At 44.5% G+C, this 22,848-nt stretch overlaps 1 protein-coding gene across 2 annotated transcripts in view; it reads right to left on the bottom strand.

The window, feature by feature from the left end:
* TWSG1 (twisted gastrulation BMP signaling modulator 1) overlaps nt 1–22,848 on the bottom strand; it is a 41,782-nt gene that overhangs the window by 11,973 nt on the left and 6,961 nt on the right. For both annotated transcript variants that reach the window (XM_055128641.1, XM_055128640.1), the window contains exon 3: nt 4,148–4,247. In XM_055128641.1, the coding sequence (XP_054984616.1) occupies nt 4,148–4,247 (100 nt within the window). The remainder of the gene's footprint in view (nt 1–4,147; nt 4,248–22,848) is intronic.

Genomic DNA, 22,848 nt, shown 5'->3' on the forward strand with positions numbered 1-22,848 from the left:
GGCCAACCCCAGCCCCTCATGTAGGACCCTGAACGCCATCCCGCTAGCAGTGGTCTCTGAGCTCAGAGCCAGGAGTTGAGCATCACCAGGTGTGGCACCCCACCACTAAAAAGAACAAAATGACCTCAATTTGCCTTTTTCTAGGAAGAAACAAAGCAATTCCCATTACTTTCAGGCCCATTCTCCTGCTGTGCAGCAGCCGCAGTGGGGCAGGAAGCACCGCACTGCTGAGACGGCGACGCCGCTGGCACACGGCCCTGATCTTCACAGACACAGCCATCTCGCTCCCGCCCGCCCCCGAGGAGTGACCCTCACTCTACTGTGTATCCACAGGTAGAGTCGGTGCAGAATGCCAGACAGCTGGGCCAGAGGCAATGTGGGAAAGGGCCACACCAAGGCCCCTGGAACAGGCCACTTTTCGTTTGTTTTTTTTTTTTTTTTTGCTTTTTGGGTCACACCTGGCGATGCACAGGGGTCACTCCTGGCTCTGCACTCAGAAATTACCCCTGGCGGTGCTCAGGGGACTATATGGGATGCTGGGAATCGAACCCCGGTCGGCCGCGTGCAAGGCAAATGCCCTACCTGCTGTGCTATTGCTCCAGCCCCCTGGAACGGGCCACTTTTCAATGTTAAGGCTGAACCCAAAGGGGAAATGTGGCATTCGCAAAATACAGTTTGTCCCTAATCCCAATTTATGGAGATTATGAAAAAAATCAATAGTTGATAATACTGCGAAAGCCAACATAATTTTGCTATCTTTTTTCGGAGGACAGGTGTCGGGAGCCACACCTGACTGTGCTCGAGCTTATCCCTCGTCTGTGCTCAGGGCCATGTGAGGTGCAGAGCATGGGGAGGGAGTCAAGAGCATGCAAGGCCAGTGCCTCATCCCCTCTACTCTCTCTGCTACCTATATTTGCTACCTTAAGAGCTATGATGATTGTAAATAAATGCTACGGTTACAATTTCAGAATGATACCACCTTCACAGGAAGCTGAGTATCAGGTCATGTATAACATACAGAATCGATGGGATTTTATAGTCAAAGAGGGGCTCACGGATCCTAAGAAGCCAGACTATGTGCTTGGATTGTGACTTTCCTCATGGAAGTCTGTGCTGAGGGGGTTTATTCAAGCTTTTTAGTCTCCGTTTCTCATTAGATGAGGATACAGCATTTTCACGTGCTTTGGGCTATCAGGAAATCCTCAGAACATAAAAGATGCTGGGCTAGAGAGATAGTCTAGGGGTAAGGCACTTGCCTTGTACACGGCTGACCCAGAACCACACATGGTCCCTGATCCCCACCAGGAGGGATCCCTGAGCACAGAGCAATGAGTAAGCCCTTGTGCATAGTCCAAAGTGGCCCTAAAACCAAAAATTAAAAAAGAAGGAGGGGGTGGGTGTACATTTTTAAGTTATGTATCTTACCTAACAGTTTGAAGGGAGGAAAAGATTATTGTAATTGTTCCTAAACATTATGCTATGACTCATAATTTATGTAACAGATTTTATTTTATTTTATTATTTTTTTTTGCTTTTTGGGTCACACCCGGTGATGCACAGGGGTTACTCCTGGCTCTGCACTCAGGAATTACCCCTGGCCGTGCTCAGGGGACCATATGGGATGCTGGGATTTGAACCCGGGTCGGCCGCATGCAAGGCAAATGCCCTACCCGCTGTGCTATCTCTCCAGCCCCTGTAACAGATTTTAAAGAGAAAAAAAAATTCATGATTTTGTCTTTGTCTTTGAAGAAAACTAACTAAAGAAACAGCTAGTGAGACTGGAGAGACAGTACAGTGGTAAGACATCGGGCATAGGTTGAATCCCTGGCACTCCGCATGGCCCTGACAAGGGTGATCCTGAAGGGCAGAGCCAGGAGGAAGCCCTGACCACAGCCACGAGTGGGAGAAGAAAATTAAAAAGAAGAAAAAGAAATAGAAGTAGCTACTATTACTAGTAGAAAGCATTTGAAATTGGGTGATTTGGGGAATACTGTACTATTTGACCAAATGGATAAACTAAACTCAATTTTGTCAGCTTTCTAAACTAATGCATCAGCTTTGAAAATAAGTCCTGAAGAGGCATGGATAATTCCTAAGTTTCTGATGTTCTTAAGTACTTGTTTGGGAACTATTACAAACATTTGTACCAATTTAACATATTTAGCAAAATGAAACTCAACAAACAAAAACATAACCTTTTTCTTATGAATTCTGACATATGCATTCAATCAAAGAGAGTATTTACAATGGTTATGTTTGGGCAAGACTACTCCTGAAAGGAAAAACTATATTTTCTTTTCCTTTATAAAAAAAATTTTTTAGTTGAACCACAGTGAGATATACAGAAAGTTGTTCATGATTAAGTCTGTTGTATTTTCAAAGAAAAAAAATGAAAAACCATCCTGTCATTAGGGGGTTTGGGTCTGTGCCTTTCGCCTCCCAGCTTGGTGTGTGGGAGTCCCTTTCAGTGGCCTGGGGTCTCTGGGCCTCTTGCACGCAGAGCAGGTGCTCAGTCTGGCCTCACTCTGGCCCTTTCATTAGGGTTTCAAACAGTTACCATGCTAGCAGTTTGGCTGAGGTCCTGGCACTTTTGTGTTTTATTTTGGGAGCTGCTTTTTGGGGGGGGTTGCAGGGGCACACGTGGCGATGCTTAGGGCTTCCTCCTGGCTCTGCTCTTAGGGATCACTCCTGGCCGTGCTTGGGGGACAAAATGTGGTGTGTCGGCTGCACGGCAACTACCCGCCATACTAGCTCCAGCCTGTTTTTTCTTTTTTAAGTTCTTCCAATTTTATTTCGGCCCCACGTTTACAATCCTGTTAATGGCAGATTTCATTCGTAACACGATCCCGAGACACACGGTCCCCCAGTGCTCACTTCCTCCCGACACTGGCACAGTGTCGCCCTGACCCTCATCTAACGCCCTGCCCCTCCTGAGGTAAGCCTCCTACCCAAGGCCAGTTCTTGGTTTCTGCTACCTTTGGGGACTGTTATTCCCCCTCCCATGTCTCTTTACACCCCACATGTGAGGGAGGTCATTCTGTGTCTGTCCCTGTCCCGACTAACTGCACTCAGCATGATACTCTCCACACTTATTATGGAGCAGCAAACTGCATTTAAAAAAAAAATTTGGACTACACTTCTATGTGTTTTACATAAAAATTTTACTGATTGAAATTCTGTGGTTTACAATACTACTAATAATGATTTCTCATGCATATAATTCCAATACCATACCTAATTGAATCATTTTTTTTTCTTATAACTGAGTAGTGTATCCACTCACGTATATATGTACTATGTGTATGTACTAGGTATATATACACACCATATATGTGTACTTAATATATATGTAATACATACACGCACACATATATATACCATACTTTCTTACCCAGTTCTTGAATACTTGCATTACTTCCAGATTTTGGCTATTATGAATGGCACAGCAATGAACACATGAAGGCAAATGTCTTTTCTGAATAGATTTTTTTGCCTCTTAGGGCATATGCCAAGAAGCTGAATTGCTCAGTCTTTTCCTAGATCTTTTGAGCTCAATTCCTAGGTCTTTTGAGCAAGGAAATAATATATTTTTGAATATACTAAGTGCCTCTTTTTTACTTAGAAACATAATGCACATGTCTTGTTTTCTTTTGGAGCCACACCTGGCTCTGGGATAGGGGTCTCCTGATAGGCTCAGGGGACCATAACACTGGGTGCCAGGGAATGAACCCAGGTCAGCTATATGTAAGGCAGACACCCTACCTGTCATTCTATCTTCCTGGCCCCTATAATGCACGTCTTATACAAAACATGCATTTTTTAAAAAAAATCAAAGTAGTGCATTCATTTCTACCTCTCAAGAGGAACTACTTCCTATTTCCCCCCAGACCTTTCACAGAGAAGTGGAATGCAGGGGGCTGGAGTGACATACAGTGGGCAGGCACTTGCCTTGCATGCAGCTGACCTGGGTTTGATCCCTAGCATCCCATATGGTCCCTCTTGCCTGCTAAGAGTGATCCCTGAGCAGAGCCAGGAGTAAGTCCTGAGCACTGCTGGGTGTGGCAAAAAACAAACCCAAGTGAAGTGCATCCACACTGTTTGGCAAAAGCCACTGCAGCGCCACCTAGCCCACGGGCGTCCGCCTTACCCACGCAGTCGCAACACTCGTCCCAGAGTGTCCCGAGGCACAGCATGCACTCCTTGCAGCACGAGCAGTTCCCTTCTCCAGGGCGGCACTGGCAGAGCTCCTGGAACGGCACAGAGGCTCAGACTGAGAATTCCCAGCAACTCTAACAGCGAAGCCCTGAACTCTCTGCCTTCACAGTAATTTATTTACCTGAAATGGCTTTTACCAAAGTAGCACAAATTGGTTGATGGAGTATCAGTATCTATAAAACAGTTTCATATTTATCAGACACATTCAATGAATGAACCTTGGATGCTTTTTATGTTATTTCAAACAGAGCTAACTTTTTACATGGTAGCCCAGAACTGTACCCCCTGCCATCTTTGTAAAATAATTCAGTACAAGAACAAAACTTACTTTTCGGCTCTTAGTGGCAGTCACTGCCCAAGTTAATGCAAATAGATCATTTCTAATAGAAAATTGCAGTTTCTCAAAACATAGAGGGCAAATAAAAGCAATTTTTAAAAACGGCTTTGTGTTTCTCTGCGAGAGCAAAGGTTTTATTTCTCTACCAAAATAAATACAGTAAAAACTGCTTTCAACTGGCCTATAGTATTCTGTGCCTTCTGTGACAGATGCTCGCAGAGCCGTGGTGATGAGTTCCCTCCCTCGCTGTTCGGGGAACTTCAGAGCCCCTGGGAGAAGGGCCCATTCCCAGGTGGTCTCGAGATGGCTGGGGACTGAGTCTATGCGGCAGGAATCGCAGAGAGCCCGGGAGAAGGTCAGGTGGACATGCCCACCCTCCAGAAAAAGCACTCATAAACACGGGCCCAAAGATGCTAGCTGACAGAGAGCAGAACCAGCAGGGACTTGCTAAATCATTCACCTTTGTGGAGGTTTAAGACTCACGAACAGGAACGCTAACTCTGGCTCCGTTAATACAGTGCGGGCAATTCCTGTAGCCCTTGTCTCTATAACTTCCTGGCTACAGATGGCCACGCCTCATAAATCCAAATAAGGGGAAATTCTCTAATCCCTACTGCCTCCTTGGCTTTCCCTGGTTTATGAAATACATGATTTTCAAAAAACAAACATAAGGGCCTTAGGGAGTGAGCTAAAAGAAAAAACAAAACAAAACAGGTTCAATCCCTGAACACCAAAACCAGACCAAAAGAAACCCCCCAAAAAACCCTTAGACACGGCATGAAACATTTATTCCTATTAAACTCATTACATTTCTAGATGGTTGAGAAAGTCTGTCAATTTAGTATAACATAACTTTGCAACAATGACATTTTAATTCCTTGTTTTTTTTTCTTTTCCAAGTTGCCTATTACTCAACAATATTTCTAGAAACAATCCTGGTAAAACATTCTAACTAAATCATTAATCTGATGTCAGTGTCTGTGATTTCATACCTATGCAAGTTTTAGTATTTTCAGAATTGGGAATTGTGTCCAGTCAGGCCACATTTATGTAACACTGTGCAGGTCTTAGTAGCTTTTCAGGCCTGGCAGAAAGAGCGGGTAGGGCACTTGCCTTGCATACGGTTGATCTGGGTTAGATCCCCAGCACCCCGTATGTTCCACTGAGCACCGCCAGGAGTCTTCCCTGAGCACAGAGTCAGGAGTAGTCCTGAGCACTGTGGCGTGTAAACCAAACACCCCTACCCCCAGTCAAAGGAAGTCCAGGGGGTTCCTGAGAGGCAGAGATGCTTCATAACACTGGTGATGTCTGACAATGGTAAGTCTCTCCCAGTGTGGCTGATTTTTTATAAAATTGTTTTTAACTTAAGACATTTACTTTGATGTAATGGGAGAGAAAGAGAAAAACATGTCCAAGTGAGAACATGTTTCCACTTTGGCTTCTCCAGAGTGGAAAAAGTGGAGGAGAGAAATGTGTGTTGCAGACAGAACAGTCTTTCCTGAAGTGGAAAAAACCTCTCCCAGTGTGTTAACGCAGGTCTGTTCCGAGACTTCTAGACTAGGCTTCGACTAGGTGTCACCTTGGCGCATGGAACTAAGGCTGACAGAAACAAGGTCTGCAAGCCTCAAGAAAAATTGTACTTGTTACTTTCAAGAATAAAGATCATACAAATGTAGGGTCATCTCTAGAAATGGGGGGTATACCCAATGTACTCGGCCTACCCCCAGCAGTGCTTGGGCAACAGGAGGTGCTGGAGAACAAGCATGGGTTTTCCTCATGCAAAGCTTCTAAACCTTTTTTTTTTTTTTGAGAAACCTATCATTTTGTTGTCGCTGTTTTTGTCTGGGGGCCATATTCAGTGGTGCTCAGGGAAGACTCCTGGCTCCGTGCTCAGAGGTCCTTTCTGGGAGGGCTTGCATGCAAGACTCATGGGACTCTCTCTCTGGCCCTACCGTATGGAACCGAGCTTATGACAGGGCAGACACCCTGCAGGATGTGGCCTGGCCATAAATTCTTCCCCTCCTATCATGAGACCCCACTCCTCCTCCTTGACCCATCAGACCCTCACTTGCTTCACGTGTTCAAGAATGTAAAACTTCCATTTGTCCTACTTACTCTAGAATGTACAGCCATGTACAGTACAGTTTTCATCTGCATGATACTTAAATTTGCTCTTTTTCTTCTAATTTGTCTGATGTTAATTTGTTTGCCCACCCAGCCCCGCTGCTACCACCCCCCCCCAAACAGCAAAAAATAAAAGAAAATAAAATCAGAGAAGCAAAAAAAAAAAAAAAATTCCCCTACAGGAGAGCCTTTCCACATGGTTCAGAGAATTTGCAATTTACCCAGAAATCTAGAAAAAGAGAATTATCAAAGTTATACTTTGTAAACTGTTCATCCATACAAATCTTTTTGTCCTGTTTCAGACAACAGGACAGTGATAAACCTTATCTTTCAGTCATTTCTGAGAACATTCAGAGTAAGAGAACATTTCCCTGTATACACTTGGGGGGGTACCTTCCAAGCAGTGCGCAGGGGTCAAGGGGCCCCGCCCATGATGCTTGGCCAATGGCCCAGAGGATTCCACAGCAGGGCCCAAGAAGAAGAGAGCCAAGGATCACGGGGGCACATGTGGGGTCCCACACAGGAAAGCCTGCCCCCTTCCTCCCCCCCCCCGTGCTATTTCCCCAATACCCTGAGTGCACATTTTTACAACAACACTATCAGAGTTAAGGATACTGATACTTTTTATTCTCTAGTTTTATAGCTGTGCTGTGTCAGGGATTACTCCTGGCTCTGTAGTCAGGAGGGTTCCGAGGATCATACATGGTACCGGGATCAAACCCAGGTTGGCAGCATGCAAAGCTCACTTACACTAAGCTATCCCTTCATTCCAAGATAAAGTTATTTCTAACTTACATTTTTCATACTATATTCTTTAACTATTTTAGTTGCTTATATTTATACTGTTTACTTAGGAGAAACAAATCAGCAAAGCCAATTTATCTGTTTATTTATTTTGGTTTGGGTACCACGTGCCAGGCAGTGCTCAGGACATGCTCCTCACTCCGCACTCCCGGGTCACTCCTAGTGGGGCTCCGGGGACAATATTCAGAGCCAGGACCTGAACCAGGGTTGGCATTGTGAACGGGATTTACCCTCATACTATCCCTCCAATCCTCAAAAACTAAATTTGTTCAAAGAATAAATCTTTTCTTCTCCTATCACTCTTTCAAGGGAAAGCTTGTTAAATGTATTACTGAATATCATATTAATTTAAAAATGGGTGTAGATTTAATAGTCTAGAAAAAAAATTTTTTTTGGCTTTATGGGTCACACCTGGCAATGCACAGGGGTTACTCCTGGCTCTGTACTCAGAAATCACCCTTGGCGGTACTCAGAGGACCATATGGGACGCTGGGAATCGAACCTGGGTCGGCCGAGTGCAAGGCAAACGCCCTACCCGCTGTACTATTGCTCCAGTCCCTAGAAAAATCCTTTTTCTTTTTGGGTCATACCCGGTGATGCACAGGAGTTACTCCTGGTTCTACACTCAGGAATTACTCCTGGCGGTGCTCAAGGGACCATATGGGATGCTGGGATTCAAACCCAGGTCGGCTGCGTTCAAGGCAAATGCCCTACCCGCTGTGCTATCACTCCAGCCCCGAAAAATTCTTGTTTAAAGTATTTTATTGTACATAAATATCACTGATATTTATAAGGTATTTTAAGTTGGGATGAAAAGGCTAGGTGAAAACCTAAGATTACAACTAGGTTATGGGAAGGCAAAAACTACGAATGCTGAAAACTACTTGGAGGCTGGAGAGATATCTGGCAGGGCTAGCTGCAAGAGGCTGAGTTCAGTTCCTGGCACTGCAGTCTCCTGAGTACTGCTAGGAGTGACCTCTGAGCACAAAGCAAGGAGCAGCTAATGAGTACCATGTTAGGGTAAGAGCCCAATCTCTCTAGCCAATTTTAAAATAACCGCTTAAACTTGCCTGGTTTATCTAGCCTTCAAAATTGAATGTGTTTACACCCTCTTAACAGATGTCTGTTAGATGTCAGTTTCACAAAAGTGTACACTGTGGTAGTGTGTGTAACGAGTTACAATTTACTGCAGCATACAAAGTAAAAGGCTATTCAAAGCCAAGATAAGGGGGAATAATTTAAAGCCAATCTTTTTTTATTTTTTTTCCTTTTGGGTCACACCTAGCGATGCTCAGGGATTACTCCTGGCTCTGCACTCAGAACTACTCATGGCGGTGCTTGAGGGACCATATGGGATGCCAGGGATCAAACCCAGGTGAGCTGCATGTAATGCAAATGCCCTCCCCGCTGTACAGTCTGGCCTGAAGCCAATCTTCTTTATTGTACAGCTACACAGAGACAAAGATTCACGTTAAGGTTTTCTTTTTTTTTTTTTTTTTTGCTTTTTGGGTCACACCCAGCAATGCACAGGGGTCACTCCTGGCTCATGCACTCAGGAATCCCCCCCGGCGGCGCTCAGGGGACCATATGGGATGCTGGGATTTGAACCCGGGTTGGCCGCGTGCAAGGCAAACGCCCTACCCGCTGTGCTATCACTCCAGCCCCTTAAGGTTTTCTTTTGAGCTTGTCTGGAGGCTGGGAATTTGAACCCTACTGCTGCCCACATGTACCAAGCATGGAGCATGCTGTCTGAGACAGGTGAGGCAGCACCACGAGAGCCAGCAGCACCACCGAAGATATGCGCCCAGATCGGAAACTTGGACCCCAGCACCACTGAAGATGCGCGTGCCACAAGGCCAGAAACCTGGTCCCCAGCACCACAGAAATGCGGTCCCCTAGCCAGCAGATGGGCGCTCCAGCGACCTCCAGTGAATGCCACAATTACACACGTGCTGTGCTCGACCCTCGGGAGAACGGGCACAGCAGCTGAAAGCAGGTGGTCCACAGCCTGCGGGGCCAGCGACAAAGGGCAGGGTGCTGGAGGAACAGGACTCGGAAGCAGCAGCCCGGGAGGCGGGGAACATCTGCCTGCCTACACCTCCCCTAAGAAATACAACAGAATCCAGACGCAACAGACTAGATGAAACATCTGGGACAGCATTCAAGGTTATTTAATTAAAGATTTAGGGCAACATGACCCATCTCAGAAGACAAAAAATCAATACAGACCAACACTGAGTTCAACCAAATGCTGGGTGTAACTACATTCAATGAGGGTGTGTATAGTATGTTAATAACATACACAGGCATATATATGTATATATGGAATCTGACTAAAGAAATCAGATCGATTTGATTCTTAGAATCAAATAATGTTAGAACAGAAAAAAGTACAGTATCTGAAATTTTAAAAATTTCAGAACAGAAATTTTCTGTTCAACTTGAACTTAAAAAAAGTAGTCAACTTGAACTTAAAAGTCTCTGCTATTATTAATTCTTCTTGCCCATATTTTATGAGTTTATTTAATTTTATTTTTATTATTTCCAAGTGAGGTTTCTTTTCCTTTTATAGAAGTCCACAAAGTTTTCTTGGATTATTTGTTTTGTGGCAATTAATTGCTGTGTGTCTGAAAAAGTTTTTTTTATCCCTCCCTCAAAAGTGCATAATCTTTCTGGAAGCTTCTTCTTGGCTGGCTCTTCCCACCGAGCACCTCGGGACCAGGCACTCACTCCCCTCCAGCCTCTAGGCAGATCTGCTGATGTTCTTCCACAGGCTCCCTGCATATGAATTTTACTTTTCTCTTGTTGCTTTAGTATTCTCTCTTTAGCTTTGATTTGTGCCATTTTATTATTACTAAATTTGGAATCTCCCAGTGGTGCTCAGGAGGCCATCAGGACCCCTCTCGAGACTTACTCAATGCAAGGGCCTGAGTCTGGGTTGCTGCACGGCTCCTGCTGTGCTGGGGGTTCCCCAGGGCCCTGCAGATGCTTGGAAGCCCCCAGGGCCACACCCGTGGTGTGGAGACACCTTCTTGGCTGCACTTGAGATGTCCAGGACTGAACTGGTCACACAAAAGGCACCTCGCCCCCTATATAAATCTCTCACCCTGAATTTGTGTTTATGGGTTTGGGGTCATATTCTGCAGTGCTTAGGGATCACTCCTGTCAGGGTCCGAGGGCCATACCAGGTGTCAGGAGTCAGACCTGGTTGGCTATGTGCAAGGCACTCAACCCACTGTACTATCTCTTCAATCCAGATCTGTGTCATTTTTAGTTTTGTGTTGGTGGTGTGTATCTATTTGGCTAACATTGTTCAGAATTCTTAGCGTTTCAACCCATCCTGCACCTAAGCACCTAAACGCTCCCTGTTTGCTAAGATATGGGTCACTATTTCCAAATAGGAAAGCTTCTTTCTTCTTCTGGAACTCATGATTTGAAGGTTGTTCCTCCCAATATCCTGCCGCCCCTTAAGAGTTCTTACATTATTTTTTTTTTTTTTTTTGCTTTTTGGGTCACACCTGGCGATGCACAGGGGTCACTCCTGGCTCTGCACTCAGGAATTACCCCTGGCGGTGCTCAGGGGACCATATGGGATGCTGGGAATCGAACCCGGGTCAGCCACATGCAAGGCAAACGCCCTACCCGCTGTGCTATCGCTCCAGCCCCCAAGAGTTCTTACATTATTATCCTCATTGCTTTCATTTTTTTTCATTGAGCTGTTTTTCACTACTTTACCTTCAAGCTTGCTGAAGTTTCTTCCATTTTGCTGCTTTATTTCCCTCTACTGCATTCTAGTTCAATAACCATATTCGTTAGTTCTATGGTTTCTGTTTGAAATTTTCTCAAATATTTTTAATTCAATTTTTTAAATGGATTTACCAGGGCCAGAGAGACTGTATGAAGGCAAGGCACTTGCCTTGCACACAGGTGACCTGGGTTTGGTGCCCAGCACTGCACGTGGTCTGAGCACCATCCCTGAGCACAGGGCTAGGAACATATCCTAAGGACTGCTGGGGAAAGCCCAGAAATTCAACACTTGCCCAACTTTGCTCTGTGTTCAGGGACCACTCCCAGCAGTGCACAGTGACCACTAGGTCCTGGGGGTTGCACTGGGGTTGGCTGCATGCAAGGCTCGTACCTTAACCCCTGTACTATGAAGCCCCAATTCTCTTTCATGCTTTCTTTGCTGCCATTCTTTCCTGTGATGTCTCATTCTGCAGCTTTGGGACTGTTTCGAAGGTCTTCTGCAGGTAGTTTGCAGAACTCTGATGTGTTAGTGTTTTTTCTAGGCAAAATTAGTTCTGTTCTGATTCATCTGGGCGGATTCCTCGGTCTCCCCATTATATCTGGAGCTTTCCATGAGCCTGGGCAAGGGCTGAGGGCCTGTGTCTTTTAGCTCAAAAGTGGATTTTTCCTGAGGTCACGGGTTCTTGAGAATTGAATGAAATGTTTGCACACAAAACTCAGATGCTTGGGGCTGGAGTGACAGCACAGCGGGTAGGGCGTTTGCTTTGCACGTGGCCGACCTGGGTTCGATTCCCAGCATCCCATATGGTCCCCCAGCACCGCCAGGAGTAATTCCTGAGTGTAGAACCAGGAGTAACCCCTGTGCACTGCCGGGTGTGACCCGAAAAGCAAAAAAAAAAAAACAACAACAACAACAAAAAAACCTCAGATGCTTAAGAAGTTAGTTTATTCTACAGTTTAAGTAAAGGGCTGTGGCTTCCTCGTGTATGATGACACGGTTCTGCCAGGTCCAGAGCACCGTGTCTCAGTGGCCTAAAGCGTATGATGATCTGGTCTTGTCCCCACGCCTTCTCACCTGCAGCGGATGGCTGCCCGATCCGGCATCTGTCTAGCTTGTCACAGTCTTGCGAGTCCTGTCACCCATGTCTCTGTGCTGGGTGCCTTGAGCACTGTACCCCAGTGGTCCCCATCAATCCAGCCTCCCTTAGTCTCTGGTCACATACTCATACGTGAGACCTCTGTGCTCCGTACCTTGCTGCACCTGGGCCTAAGAGAACTGCGTGGTTCTGCTGCCTGTCCAGGCATAGATGTGGAGGGGAGGGAGAGGAGGATAAAGAGGGTAGGAGGACGAGGGGCAAGGGGTGACGAGCGAGAGGCGAGAGGCGAGAAGAGAGGAGAGAGGCGAGAGGAAGAGAGGAGAGAGGAGAGAGGAGAGAGGAGGGAGAAGGGAGAAGGGAGGGAGGAGGGAGAAAGGGGAGAGGTAGAGAGGGGGGAATGAAAGAGAAAATGGGAAAGAGAGCCCTTCTTTTTCCTGTTTTTCTTTTTCTTCTAATGTTTTCGTCTTCTTGGTCAGGGGCTTCCTTTTATCTGCCGCTATTTCCCAGCCCTGCTCATTCATCAGAGAGCCTTGGTAAGACACCTTTCCAGGTGGGCGAGATGAGAATGACCGACCGACTAGACTCCTCTGCCCTACTCCACCCCCACTGTCTCCCTTTCAGCAGGTCAGGGTGCCGAGCAGGGTCTGGAGTGTGCCAGAGCAGTGCTGAGTCCCGGAGGGCCTGGCTACTGAGAAGGGTTCAGCACTTCGGTGCCCAGAGGCCACCAGGTCAGAAGGACCCAGGCAGTGCTGGGGAGGGCTTCGGAGGGTTTGTTCCAGCTGGTGAGAGAGCATTAACCTCTCAGCCCCTGGCAAGGCAGCCATGCTTTGAATGTCTGTGCAAAAGAGTTTCCGGTCGTCAGGGATATGCCTCTCAGCAGTCAGACAAGCGAGGGGTTTGCCTGTTGCCAGCAGAAAGCACAGATCAGGCTGCTCTCCCCCAGCAAGCTCTCCACTGTTAGCCGGGCTGGTACAACTGCCTGTCCTAAGAACTTTGCCTCTGGATCTGGAAGGATATAGAATAAATCCAGTCCGTGTCCACCAGCAAACTGGTACATTCTTTTAGTCAGACTTTTCATGCCTTTTCAACTCTATAAACACACCTAATTCACACCATCCAGAAGGAAAGTAGCACAGAGACAAATTCACTAGGCAACACAAAACAGCCCCAAAACTTCACTGCAAATGAAGAGCAAAAACCTTTGAAAACCACTTGCTGTGACTGCTTCCAAATCAAAGACTGGAAACAACTCATTTCCAAAGTAGAAAGGATTATGGATAAGAGCTTTCTGTAGCCCATCAAATCATTCATTTGTTTCTAGTCACTGTACATATTTTTCAAATCTCATTACTTAATATTTGTTCATAAACTATTTGAAAATGTATGCTTTCACTTTTTGGACAGCAAGAAAACTTTTAGGTTTGTCTTTTTTCTTTATGTCAAGAAAGAAGATATTCCTGATGTGCTAAACTAGCCTTCAGAGGTAAATTAGCAGCAGGATTTATTAGCCATTGCTGACAGTCATCTCCAGACAATTAAAAAAAAAATTAAGTGCTTTAAACTTAAGTATGAGAAATACGAAAGGACAGAATACTAAAAATGCAACTTTGTTATGAACCAAGAATCACAGAAAAACATTTGAAAAATGTCTCCATTTTGGGAGTCAGTGATGGTACAGTAGTTAGGGTGCCGCCTTGCATGCAGCTGACCCAGGTTCATCCCCGGCATCCCGTATGGTCCCCGGAGCCCTGCCAGAAGTAATCGCTGAGCAACCCAGATATGGCAAAAAAAAAATTTTTTTTTAAATCAAAACAACAAAACTGAACGATCACTTAAACCTTTTAGTTTTTCTCAGGGCTGGGAGTAGCAGCCCACCCTGTGGCCGTCAAGGGGTCCTCTTGGCTCTGTGCTCAGGAAGTACTTTCAGCACTGCTTGGGGGGCCACGTGTGGCACTGGCTGGTCAGGCAGGGCAAGTAAGTGCTTTACCCCTGCACTATCTCTCCTGTAAAGTAGTTTTTAATGACAAAAACAAAATAGGTTTGAATTATAAAAGACTTTGAGCACTGGAGAAATAGCTCAATGGGCTGAGCGCAAGCTCTGCATATTACAGGAAGCTGTCTGGGTTTGATCCTCCCTCCAATACTGCAGCCCTCCAGGAAAGAACCCTCAGAGTCAGGCCAGGAATACCCACGATGTGCCTCAGTGGAATCCGAGCACCACAGAAACAGAACACTAAAAGTACCAACAAATAAATAAACGACCTTGATGCTTTCAGTTACTTATGGCCAGCCCTCCCTCAATGTTCGTAAGTGGGTTTCATTTCATAATAACAAGTGCTGTGCTAAGTTTTGTAAGCATTATCTTTTTTTTTTTTTTTTTTGCTTTTTGGGTTAGTCATTTATCAGTTGAATAATATACAAATTTTATAGCCTCATTTGAGAAGGAAAGATAATAACTACTTTGAGAAGAACTTCATGAGAATAAGATAATGCTCATAGGGGCTGGAGTGATAGCACAGTGGGTAGGGCATTTGCTTTGCACGTGGCCAATCTGGGTTTGATTCCTCCACCCCTCTTAGAGAGCCCGGCAAGCTACCTAGAGTATCCCGCCCACATGGCAGAGCCTGGCAAGCTACCTGTGGCATATTCGATATGCCAAAAACAGTAACAACTCTCACAATGGAGACGTTACTAGTGCCCACTTGAGCAAATAGATCAACAATGGGACGACAGTGCTACAGTGCAGTGCTTTATGGGTCACACCCGGCGATGCACAGGGCTCACTTCCAGCTCAAGCACTCAGGAATTACTCCTGGCGCTGCTAGGGGAGACCATATGGGATGCTGGGAATCGAACACAAGTTGGTCACATGCAAGGCAAATGCCCTACCTGCTGTGCTATCACTCCAGACCCTATGAGCATTATCTTATTCTCATAAAGTTCTTCTCAAAGTAGTTATTATCTTCCCTTCTCAAATAAAGTCATAAAATTTGTATATCATTCAACGGATAAATGACTAAGATCTGACACCAGTTTTGGTTAGATATCCTTGCTTCGTAAACATTAAAACGAGAAGTATAAAGCTTATTTATTATTAATTTAGCATGCCAGTGATTATAATTATTACTCTTTTAGAGAGAATGAACCTATACTTAGCCCAAGATAACCTTTTTGGTTAGTTAATCAAAGGTATCATTATCTGATGTACTCTTAGTAGCTGAATACAATTAGAAGTTCTATTGCCCAAGTTTAATCACTGTTTGTAAAAGAAAAAATAAGTATCATTGGCTAAGAGTTGCAAGACCAGTGAGCTGGAATTTAACGTCTAATTCTTTTGTGTTCCATCCACTTAAAAACCATTTTATCTGCTTCCCTGGTCTGCAAGGCTTGAGAAAGTGTGTGCACTGCATGTGGTTTGGATGGCAGGATGAGACGAATGGGCTAGTGGTTTGTCTGAGTTCCCGCGATGAGCTTTGCCATCAGGGTCTCTAATTCACACCTCCCACCATCCCCTTGCTGCATGGCAGACCAGATAGCTGGGAATCATTTATCTATGAAACACTCTACATGTTCCATGTTTATTGATCACAATTATCTTACGATGGCAAGAATTAAAACTGTAACACATAGAAAACAAAGTTATATATTTGGGCTTTCCTATATTAACTGCACGGTTAGAGGTAATTTGATAATCTGACTTAAAACGCTAATATAAAATGAAAAACCACCAGGATGCATAGTTTTATGAGAAAGTCTGTCATCCTGTTGCTCATCGATTTGTTCAAGTGGGCACCAGTAACGTCTCTCATTGTGAGACTTATTGTTACTGTTTTTTTGGCATAACCAATATGCCACGGGGAGCTTGCCAGGCTCTGCTGCGTGGGCTCCATACTCTCGGTAGCTTGCCGGGCTCTCCGAGAGGAGCGGAGGAATCGAACACGGGTTGGCCACGTGAAAGGTGAATGCCCTACCTCTGTGCTATTGCTTCAGCCCATGAGAAAGTCTAATAATTTTACATGTATTTTACATCTGTACTAAGAAAAATCTCAAAAATGACGAGGATTTTGAATTTTGAATTCCTGAAGATGGATTTTATTATTCAACTTTAACAGAAAATTTGATTCTCTACACAACTAAGGTCCTGTGACATCTCAAGCTTCCATGCAAAATAAATGGGGGGTTATTTTGGTTATGGTCTAATCTTAGGATATAAGACCAAGATTTTAGACCATAAATATTAAAATGTAAGAGACTGAGAGGTAATACAATGGGTAGGACTCTTGCCTTGCACTCAGACGACCTGGGTTCAATTCCCAACACCCTATACAGTCCCGAGCCAGGTCAGGAATGATTCCTGAGAGCAGAGCCAGGAGTAAGCCCTGAACACCCTGGGTGTGGCCCAAGAACAAACACAAAAAAATTAAAAATTGGGGCTGGAACAATAGCACAGCGGGTAGGGCATTTGCCTTGCACACAGTCAACCGGGTTCGATTCCCAGCATCCCATATGGTCCTCTGAGCACCACCAGGGTGATTCCTGAGTGCAGAGCCAGGAGTAACCCCTGTGCATCGCTGGGTGTGACCCAAAAAGCAAAACAAAAAAAAAATTAAAAATTTAGCTTATGAACTTCTGAATTTCTAGAAGAGAGATGAAAATAAGTAATGAGAAAAAATATAGTGTGCTTAGCTACAGCTAAGGATTTCCCAATCCAAGTGTCATTGTGATCTGTGATCCGAGATGTGAACAGTGCTGCTGAAACTTGAGAACAGCACCACAATCTTGAAGATAGCAAGTGACTTACACTCGGAATATCTGGTTTCAAGTACTAGTTCCTAAGCTTCAGTGTAAAACCAAGCTTCCGTTTCTCAGTCATTAAGAGGTGATGGAATCCTGGATTCTGTCTGACAAATTTTGGCATCCAAGTAACATAATCATGACCATCCAAACGTTTTGGTGACCAGCAATCTCACCCCTAGGTATTTACTGAAGAGAAAGGAAAACAAAGGTCAACACAAAGAACTATATGAGAAAGTAAATATTAACCTTATTCATAATTATAAGTAAGATTAAAATCAATTTCACATCCATTCACTAGTGAATAGATAAACAAATTGTGATACAACCCACACAACAGAACACTACTGAACAATGTAGGAAAGAATACACATAACCATATGGATTTATCTAAATGAAGGAAGCCATAGTGATGAAAGAGTATGCACTATATGGTTCTATTTACATGACATTCTTGAAAAAGCATAACTATGAGAGCAAAGAAAAATTAAAAAAAAAAAAAAAGAAAAACTTTATTCTTTAGTTTGCCTTGCCTGTAACTAACCCGCGTCAATCCAAGGCACATGATATGGTTCCCTGAGCAAGGCCTGGGATAAGTCCTGAGCGCTACTGGATTTGGCCCCCCAAAATAAAACCGAAACAGTAAAAGAAGTCTGTGTTTTGATAATAAGATTCTGAATGATTACCTTTTCTTTCTCTACTTCCATGTCTTTGACTATGAAATAGCTTACTAATGGCAAACATCTATCACTTCTTGAAAGAGTCTGTACAATTAAAAAATTAAGGCAGGACTGGAGAGAGAGCATAACGAGTAAGGTACCTGCCTTGCATGTGGCTGAGATGGTTACCTAAGCCCCACCAGGATAAGCCCTGTGCATCACTGGGTATTGCCTCCTCCTCCCCCAAAAAAGAAAAAAATTAAACATTTAGATGGGCCACAGAGAGAGTCCAGGGGTTAGGGCACTGCCAAGTATGAGGCCAACCCAAGTTCAATCCCAGGGACCACATATAGTCCCACACGTAGAGTCACATCAGGAGTGACCTCTGGGCAGAGAATCAGGAGCAGGCCCTTGACCACTGCCTGGTGTGGCCCTTCCCAAAAAAGATAATGTAGCCAGGGGTGTGGCTTAAAGTGACAGAGCACATGACTCAAACACGTACCATCCTGGATTCAAGCCCCAGTACCTGGGCAAAGGGAAGTTCGACCCCAGTGGCCACCCCTAGCACCAGTGGTGTGGGTCCCATGCTCAGGGGACCTAGGGACCACTTCCAGTGACCTGTGGCCCATCAGGAACCCCAGTTCAGTGCCACCAGGATCTGCCAGAGACTTGCCTTTGGCAAAGTCTGGGAGGCCGTACTGTATAGAAGCTGGCTCTCATCTCTGTACTAAGCCCTGGCCCCACACTTTAGTGCTTAAATATTAAACCGTGTTTTATTTTTTTTGAGCTACAACCTGTGCTGTTTAGGGGCTATTCCTGGCTCTGTGCTCAGGACTGACTTCTGGCGATGCTCAGGGCACCATATGTGGTATCAGGGATTTGAACTAGGCTCGCAACCAACAGAGTTTCATGGAAGGCTAGTGCCTTATTTTCTGTGTTATCTCTCTAATCCTAAATTAAACTTTTCTTTTTTTTGAGGGGCGTAGGAGGGGTACCCCGGCGATGCTCAGGGCTAACTCCTGACTCTGCAATCAGGAATCACTCCTGGATGTGCTTAGGGGACTGTATAGGATGCTGGGGATTGAACCCTGACTTCAGTCCTAGGTCCAGTGAAAGAAAATAAATGAAACAAGATAAAATAACATAGCAGGGCTGAAGTGGGGCAGGGATACAGGGACAGATTGGACATATCAAAAATGGTTCACTGTACACAATCAAGTTGTGGGTCAAAAGGGATTTATTTTACTATTCTCCCAATTTTATGTATTGTTGAAAATGTCCAAGTAGTCCAATGAAATCCTCTTCTCTGGTTTTATATGATCCAACAGGTGAAACTGCCTGTGAAAAAGTTTAGTCTCCACTCATAAATTTTAGCAGCTCTTTTAACTGCACTAAACATTTAAAGGGTAGCAATGACTTAATCTTCCCTTAAATTACATCAGACCTAACGCATTACTTTTGGTGATTCACCTCAAAGATTTTCATGAGGTTAACTAAATCAAAACAGGACAAGAGTTAAGAGTCACTACTCTTAGTAACAGGAATGAAGGGGGGGGGAACCCACTAAAAGTAAACAGGCAATGTTTGTACAAGACACGAGAAAACACTATTATAGTTATAAATTAAGACTAATCTAGAAATTAATACTGATTAAGGAAAAAGAGAAAATAATGCCCACAACTGACAAAGCTCTGAATTATCTGAACTATTTATATTTTCAAGTAAGACAAAAAATACACTTCTAAGTAAAACAAAACTCCAAGAGGAAAAAAAAAAACACTTTAAAAACTAGATTAATAAGAAACTTTCCTGTTGTTTTTTGCTGTTCTTGGGACTGAACCCATGGCCTAATACACTCAACCACTGAATGCTCAATCACTAAGCTACATCCCTGGTCCCCAAGAAAAATCACTTTTGAAATGGCAATTTAAGAAAATCTAAGATTTGGGGGCTGGAGTGATAGCACAGTGGGTAGGGCATTAGTCTTGCACACCGTCAACCTGGGTTCGAATCCCAGCATCCCATATGGTCCCCTGAGCACCACCAAGGGTAATTCCTGAGTGCAGAGCCAGGAGTAACCCCTGTGTAACGTCGGGTGTGACCAAAAAAGCAAAAAAAAAAAAAAAAAAGAAAAAAGGAAAATCTAAGATTTAACAGCTAAATACATTTTTAGAAAAATAAGTTGCTGATTTATCATGTAAAACCGCGAAATAATCAGATACCCAGACAAGTGTTATAATAATGTGTTTTCCTAAAATAGAATATATTCACAAAACATGTTTATATATCATCCTATAAAGCCTAATTCTGTTTCAAAATTTAAAAGATCTTCTAATAGAAGCTGAATAAAACCCTAGTGAAGATCTTCTTAAAAGCAAAATCCTTTATTAACAATATTTTTCTCAGAAATAGAACAGCCAAACCATTTATTAAATATGTAAGGGAGTTGACCAATATGGCAACTTGACTTTCTTGATGTTTAAAGTTAGGTTTCTTTCCTGTCAGAAGCACAGAATCAATATTTACACAGGGACCACCCTTATGCATAGCAACCTGGAAGAGCATGCCATCGAGTGCTGCCTTGCAACCATGCGGGTAAAAATATTTACAGAACTATGAACTTCCAGGCAAAACTTTCATACTTAGTTATTTCATGAGTGCAGAGGGGGCTCAACATAAACAAATGTTCTAATTTATCCTCATAATACATCACTTCAATAGGACAGATGTTCAAACCAAACCAGAATAACAACAAAATGATCTAAATTCCCTCCAAGAGGGAAGCAGTTTCTTTCCTTGTGAACTTCAGTCAAAGCTCCCCGAGGAAGCTGGGGGCAGGACGGGGTGCTGTGTTCTCCCTACAGGGCAACAACGCCATGTGCAAGACGGTGAGCCTAGCAAAAGCCGGAGCAAGGAATCAAACAGTCCCCTCCCTCCCTTTTGGCCTGGAGGCCAGCCCTCTGTCCCTGCAGACCTGCTTCTAAGCCGCACGCTGGGCCAGATGTGCAGCAGCTCCCACTGCTCCTTCTGGAGGGAAAGGCAACTGAGGCCAATCCCGAGGCCTCTTGAAATCTCTCAGTCTCAGAACTGGAGGACATGGATCTGGCTTTGGATAAATGTGATGAAGCTCATGAAAAAGGGTGAAATACTGATTTCCAGAGACCAGACAGATCTTAGAGAAACATATTTTTCTTAAAAAAGTCAAAAGGAATACAAGCAAGAAATAAACATGCCTCTGAGGAACTTTTTAAAACTGCAAATCATGAGACTGTGCAGGGGGTAAGGCGTCAGCAGGAGGGCCAGGAGCAGACCCAGAGCACTGCTGGGAATGACCTACTCTGCTCCCCCAGCCCCCAAGACAATGATATAAATGGCTCTATATGTAGTTTTTGGTTGCTTTTAAAGATAATGGGCTGGAGAGGTGGCTAAGAAGGCTGGGCCCCTGCTTTGCATATATGCATCCCGGTTCAACCCCTGGCACTGCATGGGCCTCTGTGCATTGCCAAGATCAGCCCAGAACCCTGCTGGGTGTGACCTCCCCCAAAAACAAAAAGTAAAATAAAAACAAGATATCTATTATTAGCTTTTGAAGCTTATGGATTTTTAAAGAATCTTTGGAGAATTATAGAAAACTATCAGATATAACAATTGTGATTACCATTCAAATTCAGTTAACTTTCTAAAAGTGAAAATATTAAGTTATGTTACGATTATTCTTATTTACACAAAATTGGTGGGCTGGAGCGATAGCACCAGGGCATTCACCTTTCACGCGGCTGATCCATGTTCGATTCCTCCGCCCCTCTCAGAGAGCCTGGCAAGCTACCGAGAGTATCTCTCCCGCATGGCAGAACCTGGCAAGCTACCCATGGCGTATTCGATATGCCAAAAACAGTAACAATAAGTCTCACAATGAGAGACATTACTGGAGCCTGCTCAAGCAAACTGATGAACAACGGGATGACGGTGACAGTGACAGTGATACAAACCGGCACCTTAACCCCTATGCTATCTCTACCATCATGAAAGCAGATTTTTTTTTTTTAAGTTTTTGGGTCACACCTGGTGATGCTCAGGTACTACTCCTGGCAATGCTTGGGGACTCTATGGGGGTGCTGGCAATTAAACCTAGGTGGGCCGCATGCAAGGCAAGTGCCCTACCCACTGTGATCTCCAACCTTCTGAAAGCAGAATTTTAATGACAACAGTATAAACAACGAAAAGAGAAACGCTGGTAACTCTTACTGAGTTTGGTGGTGCTAGGGATTGGACCCAGGCCCTCACACACGCAAGTGTTCTACTGCTGACCTATATCCCTAGTCTGCCCCAACAACAATTAATATTCTCCGGGCCATCAAGCACTTTGAACACCCCCTAAAAGCGATGAACCTAAACACCCCCCAGAAAACTGCACATAAACAATCCTTAATGTAATTTTGAGGATCCTTTGAAGTCCTTAAATGACACAGTGAATAATTCATGACATGTAAAACACCAACAGCCAATCTGTCCTTTTTTGTTTTTAACCCAAGTCACACCCAGGGGGCAACGGGGAATGCTGCAGCTGGAATCAAGCACCGGGCCTCTTGTGTGCTGGGCATGTTCTCTGTCACTCCCCAGCCCAGCCAATTGTTTGATCTATCTAGTCATTTAATTTTGCAGTGTTGGGGGTGAATCTGGCGACTCATAAATGCAAGGTAGGTGCTCTACCACTTGGCCACACTTCTGGCTCAGTCAATGTGTTCTTCAAATGAAGAGATCAGGACTAAATAAATGGGCATTAAAGTTGAAATTTCTATCAGACCAGCTAGTACCTCCCCTATTCTTTGCACCTCTTGCTCCCTCTATTAGAGCAAAAGGAAAAGCACCATTAGTCTATGGACCACTCACTCACAGCGAGTCCAGCGACCAGTCAAAACAAATAAACTAGCAGGGGCTGGAGTGATAGCACAGCGGGTAGGGCATTTGCCTTGCACGCGGCCGACCCGGGTTCAATTCCCAGCAGCATCCCATATGGTCTCCTGTGCATCGCCAGGAGTGATTCCTGAGTGCAGAGCCAGGAGTAATCCCT

This window comes from Sorex araneus, chromosome 2 (genome assembly GCF_027595985.1).
Source record: "Sorex araneus isolate mSorAra2 chromosome 2, mSorAra2.pri, whole genome shotgun sequence".
Taxonomy (NCBI): Eukaryota; Metazoa; Chordata; class Mammalia; order Eulipotyphla; family Soricidae; genus Sorex; species Sorex araneus.